Here is a 12,572-nt window from a genome sequence, read left to right as displayed (position 1 = left end):
GGCCAAAGTACTGGAGTTTCAGCTTCAGCATCATTCTTTCCAAAGAAATCCCAGGTCTGATCTCCTTCAGAATGGACTGGTTGGATCTCCTTGCAGTCCAAGGGACTCTCAAGAGTCTTCTCCAGCACCACAGTTCAAAAGCATCAATTCTTCGGTGCTCAGCCTTCTTCACAGTCCAACTCTCACATCCATACATGACCACTGGAAAAATCATAGCCTTGACTAGAAGGACCTTTGTTGGCAAAGTAATGTCTCTGCTTTTGAATATGCTATCTAGGTTGGTCATAACTTTCCTTCCAAGGAGTAAGTGTCTTTTAATTTCATGGCTGCAGTCACCATCTGCAGTGATTTTGGAGCCCCCAAAAATAAAGTCTGACACTGTTTCCACTGTTTCCCCATCTATTTCCCATGAAGTGATGGGACCAGATGGCATGATCTTCGTTTTCTGAATTTGAGCTTTAAGAATAATTACTTCAGTCACATTTAAAAATTCTACTCCCCCCAGTTTCATGGGATCTCTTTTCTTGACATTAGACATACAGTCCCTATGCTTTGAAAAGATCTGTTTTTCAGACAGATCTTATAATCTGTTAAACAGAAGGAATAGAATAGCATTTATTCTGTGGACTAAACCTGCCCACAATTTACAGATAAAATAATTTTTAGCTCTACACATATGCTAAACTTCTTAGAAAATGACTTAAACAAGTAGTTTCTTTTCTTTGCATACTGTTTACTTATTAAGGCCCTTTCTTTATAGATACTCTTTGCTGTCAGGAACAGTGTGGACATTAAGCAGTGTTGTATAGAAGCCTTAGTGTGTCCGGGTGACACATGAAGGTTTAGGTCTATGTGATCATGACATTTAACAGTTATTTCACTTTCTGTCAACCTCTCAAGAGATCTCCTCAAGTGAAGTTGTGAGTTCTTTCTTCACCTGTTTTACAGCATGTTGTCTGACGTTTAATACCATTTTTGGATTATGGGTTTACAGGGATTGTGAACAACACTTCTGTATTATCCAAAAGAATGATTGTTGCTTAATTGGTTACAGTGAACAATATGCTTGGAAATTTTCTTTTGCTTTCCAGAATTAAGGCATAACCTATGTATTCCATAGGTTGTTTATGAGGACCTGCTGTATACCAAAGGCTCATACATCAGCATTATCTGTCCTTCAACCTCTTTGCTGTGCCAGATAATGCAACTGTACCGAGCTGTCTATTAGATCTGCTTTCCTCTCTCTTTGATTATTATCTTCATTATTATTTTAAGCTGTCTCGTTAGAATACCATATTATTTTTGAAGTTTGGAAACCATACACAATGCAAGGTGAAATGACAAGTATGATAAGTTGAGAAAAAAATATGCTCATTTTAACTATATCTACAAAGATCCTCTGTATCTTGCTCTAAATGCTCAGTTCAATTCAGTTGCTCAGTCATACCTGACTCTTTGTGACCACAAGGACTGCAGCACACCAGGCTTCCCTGTCCATCACCAACTCCCAGAACTTGCTCAAACTCATGTCCATTGAGTCGGTGATGCTATCTAACCATCTAATCCTCTGCCGTCCCCTTCTACTCCCGCCTTCAATCTTTCCCATCATCAGGGTCTTTTCAAATGAGTCAGTTCTTTGCATAAGGTGGCCAATATATTGGAGTCTCACCTTCAGCATCAGTCCTTCCAATGAATATTCAGGACTGATTTCCTTTAGGATAGACTGGTTGTATTTCCATGTAGTTCAAGGGACTTTCAAGAGTCTTCTCCAACACCACAGTTCAAAAACATCAATTCTTTGGTGCTCAGTTTTCTTTATAGTCCAACTCTCACATCCATACATGACTCCTGGAGAAACCATAGCTTTGACTAGATGGACCTTTGTTGGCAAAGTAATGTCTCTGTTTTTTAATATGCTGTCTAGGTTGGTCATAGCTTTTCTTCCAAGAAGCAAGAGTCTTTTCATTTCATGGCTGCAGTCACCATCTGCAGTGATAATGGAGCCCCCTAAAATAGAGTCTCTCACTGTTTCCATTGTTTCCCCATCTATTTGCCATGAAGTGTTGGGACTGGATGCCATGATCTCAGATGTCTGAATATAGAGTTGTTGTTTTTTTTTTAATTAATTCATTTATTTTAATTGGAGGCTAGTTACTTTACAATATTGTGGTGGTTTTTGCCATACATTGACATGAATCAGCCACAGGTGTACATGTGTCCCCCATCCTAAACCCCCCACCCACCTCCCTCCCCATCCCATCCCTCAGGGTCATCCCAGTGCACCGGCCCTGAGTGCCCTGTCTCATGCATCAATCCTGAACTGGCGATCTGTTTCACATATGGTAATACACACGTTTCAATGCTATTCTCTCAAATCTTCCCACCTTCACCTTCTCCCACAGAGTACAAAATCTGTTCTTTACATCTGTGTCTTTTTTGCTATCTCTCATATAGGGTCGTTGTTAACAGCTTTCTAAATTCCATATATATGCATTACTATACTGTACTTGTGTTTTTCTTTCTGATTTATTTCACTCTTGTTTAATAGGCTCCAGTTTCATCCACCTCATTAGAACTGATTCAAACGCATTGTTTTTAATAGTGGAGTAATATTCCATTGTGTATATGTACCACAGCTTTCTTATCCATTCATCTACCAATGGACATCTAGGTTGCTTCCATGTCCTAGCTATTGTAAACAGTGCTGCGATGAACATTGGGGTACATGTGTCTCTTTCAATTCTGGTTTCCTAAGTATGTATGCCCAGCAGTGGGATTGGTGGGTCATAAGGCAGTTCTATTTCCAGTTTTTTAAGGAATCTCCACACTGTTCTCCATAGTGGCTGCACTAGTTTGCATTCCTCCTAACAGTGTAAGAGGGTTCCCTTTTCTCCACATCCTCTCCAGCATTTATTTTTTGTAGACTTTTGTATAGCAGCCATTCTGACTGGCATGAGATGGTACCTCATTGTGGGTTTGATTTGCATTTCTCTGATAATAAGTGATGTTGAGCATCTTTTCATGTGTTTGTTAGCCATCTATATGTCTTCTTTGGAGAAATGTCTGTTTAGTTCTTTGGCCCATCTTTCGATTGGTTCGTTTATTTTTCTGGAATTAAGCTGCAGGAGCTGCTTATATATTTTTGAGATCAATTCTTTGTCAGTTGCTTCGTTTGCTATTATTTTCTCCCATTCTGAAGGCTGTCTTTTCACCTTGCTTATAGTTCCCTTGGTTGTGCAAAAGCTTTTAAGTTTAATTAGGTCCCATTTGTTTATTTTTGCTTTTATTTCCATTACTCTTGGAGGTGGGTCATAGAGGATCCTGATGTGATTTATGTCAGTGTTTTCCCTATGTTTTCCTCTAGGAGTTTAGTTTCTGGTCTTACATTTAGATCTTTAATCCATTTTGAGTTTATTTTTGTGTATGGTGTTAGAAAGTGTTCTAGTTTCATTCTTTTACAGGAGGTTGACCAGTTTTCCCAGCACCACTTGGTAAAGAGATTGTCTTTTTTTCCATTGTATATTCTTGCCTCCTTTGTCAAAGATAAGGTGTCCATAGGTGCATGGATTTATCTCTGGGCTTTCTATTTTGTTCCATTGATCTATGTTTCTGTCTTTGTGCCAGTACCATACTGTCTTGATGACTGTTGCTTTGTAGTGTAGACTGAAATCATGCAGGTTGATTCCTCCAGTTCCATTCTTCTTTCTCAAGATTGCTTTGGCTATTCAAGGCTTTTTGTAATTCCATACAAATTGTGAAATTATTTGTTCTAGTTCTGTGAAAAATACCTTTGGTATCTTGATAGGGATTGCATTGAATCTAAAGATTGCTTTGGGTAGTATATTCATTTTTACTATATTGATTCTTCCAATCCATGAAAATGGTATATTTCTCTATCTATTTGTGTCCTCTTTGATTTCTTTCACCAGTGTTTTATAGTTTTCTATATATATATGTCTTTTGTTTCTTTAGGTAGATTTATTCCTAAGTGATTTATTCTTTTCATCACAATGGTGAATGGGATTGTTTCCTTAATTTCTCTTTCTGTTTTCTCATTGTTAGTATATAGGAATGCAAGGGATTCTGTGTGCTAATTTTGAATCCTGAAACTTTGCTATATTCATTGATGAGTGCTAATAATTTTCTGGTGATGTCTTTAGGGTTTTCTATGTAGAGGATCATGTCATCTGAAAACAGTGAGAGTTTTACTTCTTTTCCAATCTGGATTCCTTTTATGTTGAATGTTTAGTTTTTAAACACCTCTTTCACTTTCATCAAGAGGCTCTTTAGTTCTTCCTCACTTTCTGCCATAAGGGTTGTGTCCTCTGCATATCTGAGGTTATTGATATTTCTCCCAGCAGCCTTGATTCCAGCTTGTGCTTCATCCATCCAGACCAGCATTTCACGTGATGTACTCTGCGTATACGTTAAATATGCAGGGTGACTATACATAGCCTTGACATGATCCTTTCCCAATTTGGAACCAGTCTATTGTTCCATGTCCCATTCTAACTGTTGCCTCTTGACCTGCATACAGATTTTTCACGAGGCAGGTGAGGTGGTCTGGTATTCCCATCTCTTTAAGAATTTTCTTCAGTTTGTTGTGATCCACACAGTCAAAGGCTTTGGCATAGTCAATAAAGCAGAAGTCAATGTTTTTCTGAAACTCTCTTGCTTTTTCACTAATACATTGGATGTTGGCAATTTAATATCTGGTGTCTCTGCCTTCTAAATCCCCCTTGAACATCTGGAAGTTCATGGTTCACATACTGTTGAAGCCTAGCTTGGAGGGTTTTGAACATTACTTTGCTAGTGTTTGATATGAGTGCAAGTGTGCAGTAGAATGCAAAAAATGCATTCTTTGGCATTTTCTTTCTTTGGGATTGGAATGAAAACAGCTTTTCCAGTCCTGTGGCTGTTGAGTTTTCCAAATTTGCTGGCATATTGACTGGCAGCACTTTTGCAGTGTCATCTTTTAGGATTTGAAATAGCTCAACTGGAATTCCATCACCTCCACTAGCTTTGTTCATAGTGATACTTCTAAAGCCCACTTGACTTCGCATTGTGGTTGTCTGTGTCATGACAATCTTTTTTGTATAGTTCTTCTGTGCTTTAAATATTAGACAAAAATAAATGCATATTTATCAAGTGTTTTCAAAATCATAATGTATCATTTTGGTATTTCAAATTATAGTTAGAAATTTTGTACCAAAGTTAATTTAAATATCTATTAAGGGTCAAATAAAAAATCAATGGTATACAATAGGAGTTCATGCCAATCTGTGATTGGAAGAAAAAAAGGTGAAATTTAAATATACTGAATAGTTGCATTTTATGTTCTAAAGTTACAAAAAAGAGGGAGATAAATTAGACTTATACAAATAAAAAAACATTAAGAGTATAAGTGATGATATTTTTCATATTTAACAATTTTATCATATATGAAAATCCCAAATGGCTTAAAATATTATGCTAGGAATAAAAAATATTGCCACTTAATGCCTGTGGTGTTTTATAGTTTTTGATATACAACCATTTAAGGAAAAATCAATTTCAACTTAGGAAAATATTATAATACACTTCACACCCACTTATCACAGACAAAATTTGTGTGTCTCATGGCTTGAAATTGTTCTCAAACTTTAATACATAAGAATCACCAGGGATGATGTTACCAAGCAGATTCTGAGCCAGGAGTTCTGGGGTATGGCGCAGAGTGTGTATCTTTTACAGGATCCCATGCTCATCACACTTCAAAATGTAGGACAGTTTATACAAATAACTGTCAATGTTAAATGTTCCTTAGAGTTCATTTGTCTGATATTCTAAGCTTAATTCCAATACTATATGATGCAATTAAAACATGTTTGTTAGCGCCTTAACTACAGGCAACTCCATTTAGGAAAGTTCCCACTTAGTTGTTGTTGTTGTCTTTAAATAAGAAAGATATAGACTGAATATAAAATATTTGTTCTCATATTTTTCCAGAAAGATAGAATTCCCAGATTCACAGTTAAACTTTTTCAAAAAGACTGCTAAATATGCTTGAAAAACAAAAAACAAAGGAGCCTTATCATAGGTGTTTGCATCTAGGAAGCAGTTTCTTTAAAGATCTTTTAAAATGTGTATGCATTAGAATTGGTATGTTTTATGCTAAATGTGGAAAGAAAGAATTTTATTCTTTCAAGAAATGCTAGATTCAATACATGATGAAAATGAAACAAACCAATATTTATGATTTAGCTCATAGCTGATTGGAAGTTAAAATGTTCTTGGTAAACAAGAGAGAGTTAACATCTTTGTTCATTTCTACAGGAGAAAAGCAACAGAGAAACACTGTTTTGCTATTTGAATAATAAGAACACTGTTTATTCTACGTGGCTTGTAAGTCTGTGTCTTGCATTTTCATAGCCGTGGGCCTCGCGGCTTGCCAAGAGCCAGCCCTTCCCAGTAACGGCATCAAAACTGGAGACCGATACATGGTGAATGATGTGCTGTCCTTCCAGTGCGAGCCTGGGTACACGCTGCAGGTATTTCCTTCTGTTGTTGAAGTTCTTGATAATGGACTCAGCATGGTGATCCTCAGCCAGCTCACCTAAGACAAAGCCCACGATGTGCACACAGAGACCTAACTTAGTTTCTCACTCAGTTTGTGAATCAGAGCTCTTGAATTAACCATGCAAACAGGTAAATTCAATGATGATGCAGAAATAGCTTCTAAATGATAAAAGATCCTTTCAAGGTTGAGTATATTCTAGTCATAATAATTTTATTTCAAAATGAAATGTGTAGTCTCCCAGTAACTATACAGATAAAATTCTAAGGGACAAAGCAGTGACACAGTCTAGTTAATAGTATCATCCCAGCAACCCGATTATTGGACTGGCTCTGAGTCTCGTGCTGGTCCTGCATTTCAAGCTGCTCTTATGATTTAGTTCAGCAAATCATCAAGGGTCCATTTGTGTGTCAGGTAAATATGGGGCTCAAATGATAGACTTAAACAATTTTTGAGAAACATTAAGCAGATTTCTAATAATATTTTATTGGTTTTTTTATTAAAAGTTTTTTTAATTAAAGTTGTAATAAACATTTTATAAATCAGTGTATAGTAACATTACTTATTTTCCAGTTATTTATTTTTGAGTTAACCACAAATAAGTATATTCCCAAAATAGTTTATCTCTGTCCTTTAGCATAATTCATGTATAATTCTTACCAACAGTGGACACTGCAATCGAAACAAGTATATTTTTTCCAAAGTCCAATAGAAATATTTAAGCCTACTTATGTTTCTACGTTTCAGTTAATTCAAGTAAAAGAGTACTTTTTGCTGTTTGCTTATTATAACACTGAAGCTGATAGTATTTCAAGAGCATTATTTTTAGTCATATTCTGTAACCGACTTAAATAAAGCTTGAGAAATCATCAGAAAGAAGTCTTAATGACACAGCAGTGAAATGACAGTGTAGTATGTGATTGCATTTCTGCGTGTGTGCTGGAGTAAATCTTTTGCAGAACTGAGACAAATCGCAGGAAGTTGATGGCCTGCCTGTCAAGTGCTTTGTGTACAAACCCACATTAGTCTCACACAGCTTCATGGTGTGGACACTGGGGGCTCATCTTTGATGGGGAGGGGGAAGTGAGCCAGGACCTGGAAGGAATCAGGGGCAGAGTAGCCGGCAGATCCACAGGGGCCGTGTGCAGAAGTCAGCCTGGGTTCTCAGTCTGAGAAAACCTTGGCAAAATGCCTGATACTTCAGTAAATGAAAGCCAGCATTGCTACTATTGGAAGTAAACATCAAGATACATAGACACCTTCACCAAAACAGCCTACCACCTGCCTGTATAGATCTTGGTGGGTATTATAGTAATGCTTGGCTCTGGAGAAAGGTGAGCAGACACTTGGAAAATAGGACAGTTACTGAAAAAGCTTTGCTGAAAGGTCTGCCATGGAAGCAAGTTTGTAACCAAGCACATGAAGGCAGTGGTAACTGATTGTTTAAGACAGAAATTTCCCATTTCATGTGTTACAGTAAAAAGAATTATAAGTCACAGCCCAAGGGTTTCATTTAGAGGAACACCTCACTCTATACTGACAAGGCTTTTTGTTAATATGTCTTTGGTTGTTTTTTTTTTCTTTTTTGGGGGGGAGGCCCTTCATAAATTTACGTAAACCATGTAAATACCATGTTGCCTCCGTTTCTCCAGATCCCACGGGCTGTCACTTGGTCTCCCTCACTTATGTCCCCCTTCTTTCTACACTTTTATGATGACACTTTGCAGTTACTGCCAGCATCCTTTTATGAGGGAGACTTCTCCAGCCCTCAGAGAAGAAACTAGAAAGGGTTATTTAGTAAAGACATTTCTTATAATGAATTGTTTAATGTGCTACTTGGAGATAAAAGCCTGCAGGCACACATCTGTGGAGCCCAGGCAGGCCACTTGGCTCAGGTTTTCAAATGCAAACTAAGACTTTTTTATTTCCCTTCATAACAGCATCAAGCATTGAGTATACAAGCTGTGACTTTCTCTCACTCACATGAGTTAAAAAGGATGCTAGACTTTTCAAATTGCTAACAATTGGGAATTTTGCTAACATACTAATATATTTGGACTGGCAGTGTGCATAAATTACAGTATTCATGAAAAGCACTGTTCCTTGTATGATTTATGCACAAATGTCTATAAATGCATCTGCCTAGTGTGATTCACGCTAAAACTGCAGAGACGGGATGCATCAAAAATCAATCCCGGATATCTGCAGGATTAATGATTTCCTTTTCTCTAAACCTGTTTTGCTTTTCTTTTAAAAGATGAAAAAAAGAAAATTCCCATTTTAAGCTAATAAATAAATACACAAATTCCTGTCTTGTTTTGGATCCAGTATAAAAATTTTAGCTGAAATCACTACTATGAAATATCTTTGTTGGAATCAATAACAAAATGTACCCTGTATATAACCATTTTATTAGTAGTCTTCCATAAATGTCTCTAAAGGCTTTTATACTTTGTGTTTGTCCAAAATTCAGAAATAAATTTGTTAAAGATAACATAATAGATCAAAGAATGAGAAGACACAGAGCATGAAATTTGGCAGGAAAAGCATTGTCCTGAGTGTCTTCTTTAAGTATAAATGTAGTCTTCCTGTACTGTAGCAACTTTTAAGAATGTTAGGAAATAGGAGTAAATGAGTTCTGTGGCAGACAAATCGAGTGTGAAATCTTCCTAAGCTTGGGGAATTGGTTCGTCATTGATAACAGCCTTAGTGCAAATTCTTGTTTGATGCGTTCCCAACATGGCTGGGATTATTTAACATGAGCTAAAGATGTGTTTGTCATCTGCCTCTGTGCCAATTTTGTTTGGCAAATGGAAATTCACAAGGTTAGCACACGTGTCACATAAGCCCACCAAGTCACAATGAGGAAGACAGTAAACATGAATAGTCTGTACACAGAGATGCCCATTTGCTACTTTCTCTTTCATCATAAAAGAAATTTTAACCCAAAGCACTGAGAATTTAACCCACTGCTGTCTGATTTTTGAAAGAGGAAGAACAGGACAAATTTTTTGAAGGCTGAAAGTTGAAAACTTCATATATTTAAAGGCTAAAGAGACCCTGAGCAATGAGGATTAATTTCATTGCAGAAGCATTAATTTGACAGCTTGTGAAGCTGATAATAAAATGAATATTAAGTCTCCCTTTTTCTCCAACAAAGGAGGAACTGACCCAATTTTTTGCTGAACGATAAAGCTTGTGTGAGTTGCTTGTGAACCATAGGCAACCATGAAAGTTACCTTTGCATAAGCAGATTACTTACCACTGACATTTCACGCTTCAACATCTAATATTTCCTAATCATTTGACCAAAACTTTTGATGACTTAAAAAAAAAGACTTACTTTGGTCAATTCAGTTCAGCATCTTAAGCATTAGGAAAGCATCTTGGCAGAAATACAGACCATTGAAAAGCACATTACAAGATTTTTATTTTAGTGACAAGAAGTACAGTGATTATGGTTTTTTTTTTCTATTTTGATTCCAAATATGAGATTCATTAATACACATTAGTAGAATAGATTTCACGGGTTTGATATTTTTTACATTTGTAATTAAATCAAAAGGGAAAACCAAAGAGAATACAGATATTCTTGCAAACACTGAAGCCTCCAGTACTCCATGTTCAGCTAGTGAGTTTTGTTCCATCTTTTCTCGAGCAGGGCCGTTCCCACATCTCCTGTATGCCGGGGACCGTGCGGCGTTGGAACTACCCGTCTCCCCTCTGCATTGGTACGGACATGCCTTCCATCCTTGAGTCACTGTGCACATTCTCAATAATGTAATGGTGATCTTCTTGAGCAACTTTTGGGCTTCAAAGATGAACTTTTAAATTCCCTTCAAAGATCTGTGACAAGATAACTTAATAATGCAGTAGAGGTGTAACTGAGATTGGACATCTTCTCCCCCTGGATGTGGGTGCTCAGCATCCCTGGACCAACCGGCAGGGATTAGATGCAAGATTGCTAGCTCCAGGCACTAACACACACCACATGCATGTCAGAAGCCAGTGGATTAATGCATGAGAAGGAATGAACGTATCTGGTCTGAGAGTCTGAGAAGGGTTCTGTTTATGCCATTAGCCTCAGGAAAATCATATCTCCAGAAACAAAATTCAGAAGTGCCAATAAGTGGCATGGAGTTGGATGGACAGTATTTTATATCAAAAAATATTTGATATAAAGGCAGCCGCTCTTGTGGAGGGGCTCATCAGGAATGGGACTCAGGCATAGAACATCCATCTCCCTACTTATTTTTAAGTGAAGAACTTTCCCTTAGACTTGGGGATTCAAATATTTTAAGCTTTGAAATGAAATCAACTCACAGTGGATATTCAATCAAATGATGTGCCATTGCTGGCACTCTGTATTATGTGAGGAGATATTTTATTCGAATAGCTTACCTATATTAGCCAAATAAAATTAATTCTGTTTTTTATTTTGCATGTTTCATATGTTGTTGGTGTTTAGTCACTGAGTCATGTCCAACTCTTTGCAACCCCATGGACGTAGCCTAGCAGGCTCCTCTATCCATGGGATTTCCCAGGAGAGAATACTGTGGGTTGCTGTGCCCTCCTCCTTGTGCTTGCTGCATTGGCAAGTGGGTTCTTTACCACTAGCACCACTTGGGAAGCCCAGAGCCTACCCAACATTAATTATTTTAAGCATCATGACAAGTCCCAGGATGGCCAAGCTGTTGGTCAGGGCCCTGCACTGAGATGGCATTCCCTGTACCATGGGGTCCCTCAGACAGGGCATGGCCTATACCTTGGAACAAAAATTCCATATATTCTCACCAGAAAATCAGGAATCTACATAAAATGAGACACATAAACCCAGTTAAAACCCAAGATCCCTTGCTCATTTATAAAGATAAACACTTTGTCCTTTAGCGATAGCACTTTACCAGTAGCTCTTTGAATACACTATTTAACAATAAGAAAGGATCTGGCAGGGAGGGAGTTTCTCCAGCAGGAGACTGGAAGTCAGGCCACCAACTGCTGGTGACAGTGAGCCTGGGGAGGAGACTGAAACTTGAGGGTAGGGCTGAAGGAACATAATGGTATCACTAGATGAATATAAAATAAGAGCGGCCCATTGATGGGGTTTTTAAAATATCACAAAGGAAAAAAGATTGATGCATGGCTTTCGGGGTCGTGTTTGTGCACTCATCCAGTGGCTCTTGTGTTTTGAGACAAAGGCACGATCACCCGCTACGGTAACTAAGCACTCAAGGAATTAGGTTGTCTCTGTGTGCCTACAGGAGTTTCACTCACATCAGGCCCTTTCTCTCTCCCGGGATGATCATCATGGTCCTGATTTAAAGACGTGGGTCTTGATGATCAGTTCCATCATTCAGGCACTGGGTCAGCTGCTCCTGCAAGAAAGTCTCAGTCCTCAGTGAAGATATACACAGATGTTTTCATATTTTATAATTTCCAATCTTTTTTCTCTTCTTGGTACAAACCATGCTCAAAATCAAAATGGCAAAAATGTCACTTATATTTCAGTGGTTTTGGTGTTTCCATCATTGATGTGGTTTGTGCTTGGACCTGCATGTTTAACCTCAGTGCAGGTTGTAAGAGTCCTGGGGGGGGTTGGGGGAACATCACTGCCAAATGAAGGCAGGCTCGCTGCTCAGACCCACCAGTGTCCACAACAGCACCCACAGACTTGTGGGTAAAAGCAGGCCAGAGACTTTATTCTCAAACACGTGGTGTCTCCTGCAAAGAATTAACCTGATAAGTTATTTTCTAGATAAAAACACTTAATGTTCAACACTTTGCTGGAATTTTTCACTCACCCACAAACATACATTTAAAGTGTTTTTAAAAACTTACATTTTTTAACTTGCACACCGTTGACACTCAGACTAGGGTTCCCTAGCTTGAACAATTACCATATTCATTAGACTTTTTATAAGATGTTTAGGTTTTCCCTCATATCAAATTTACCCAAAACAGATAAAGTCTTTCTACCTCCGTAATTAAAAAAAAAAAAATCTTGAGGGTCTCTGAA

At 37.8% G+C, this 12,572-nt stretch overlaps 1 protein-coding gene across 3 annotated transcripts in view; it reads left to right on the top strand.

The window, feature by feature from the left end:
• The window catches only part of CSMD1 (CUB and Sushi multiple domains 1), a 2,076,272-nt gene that overhangs the window by 1,873,732 nt on the left and 189,968 nt on the right, over nucleotides 1-12,572 (top strand). For all 3 annotated transcript variants that reach the window (XR_003509135.1, XM_027530260.1, XM_027530259.1), the window contains exons 38-39: nucleotides 6,412-6,530; nucleotides 10,218-10,287. Coding sequence is in view for 2 of the 3 variants with exons in the window: in XM_027530260.1 (XP_027386061.1) it covers nucleotides 6,412-6,530; nucleotides 10,218-10,287 (189 nt within the window). In the remaining variant the exon portion in view is untranslated. The remainder of the gene's footprint in view (nucleotides 1-6,411; nucleotides 6,531-10,217; nucleotides 10,288-12,572) is intronic.

The sequence above is a fragment of the Bos indicus x Bos taurus genome, chromosome 27 (assembly GCF_003369695.1).
Source record: "Bos indicus x Bos taurus breed Angus x Brahman F1 hybrid chromosome 27, Bos_hybrid_MaternalHap_v2.0, whole genome shotgun sequence".
In the NCBI taxonomy this organism is placed as follows: domain Eukaryota; kingdom Metazoa; phylum Chordata; class Mammalia; order Artiodactyla; family Bovidae; genus Bos; species Bos indicus x Bos taurus.
This window is presented reverse-complemented; position numbering and strand designations above follow the sequence as displayed.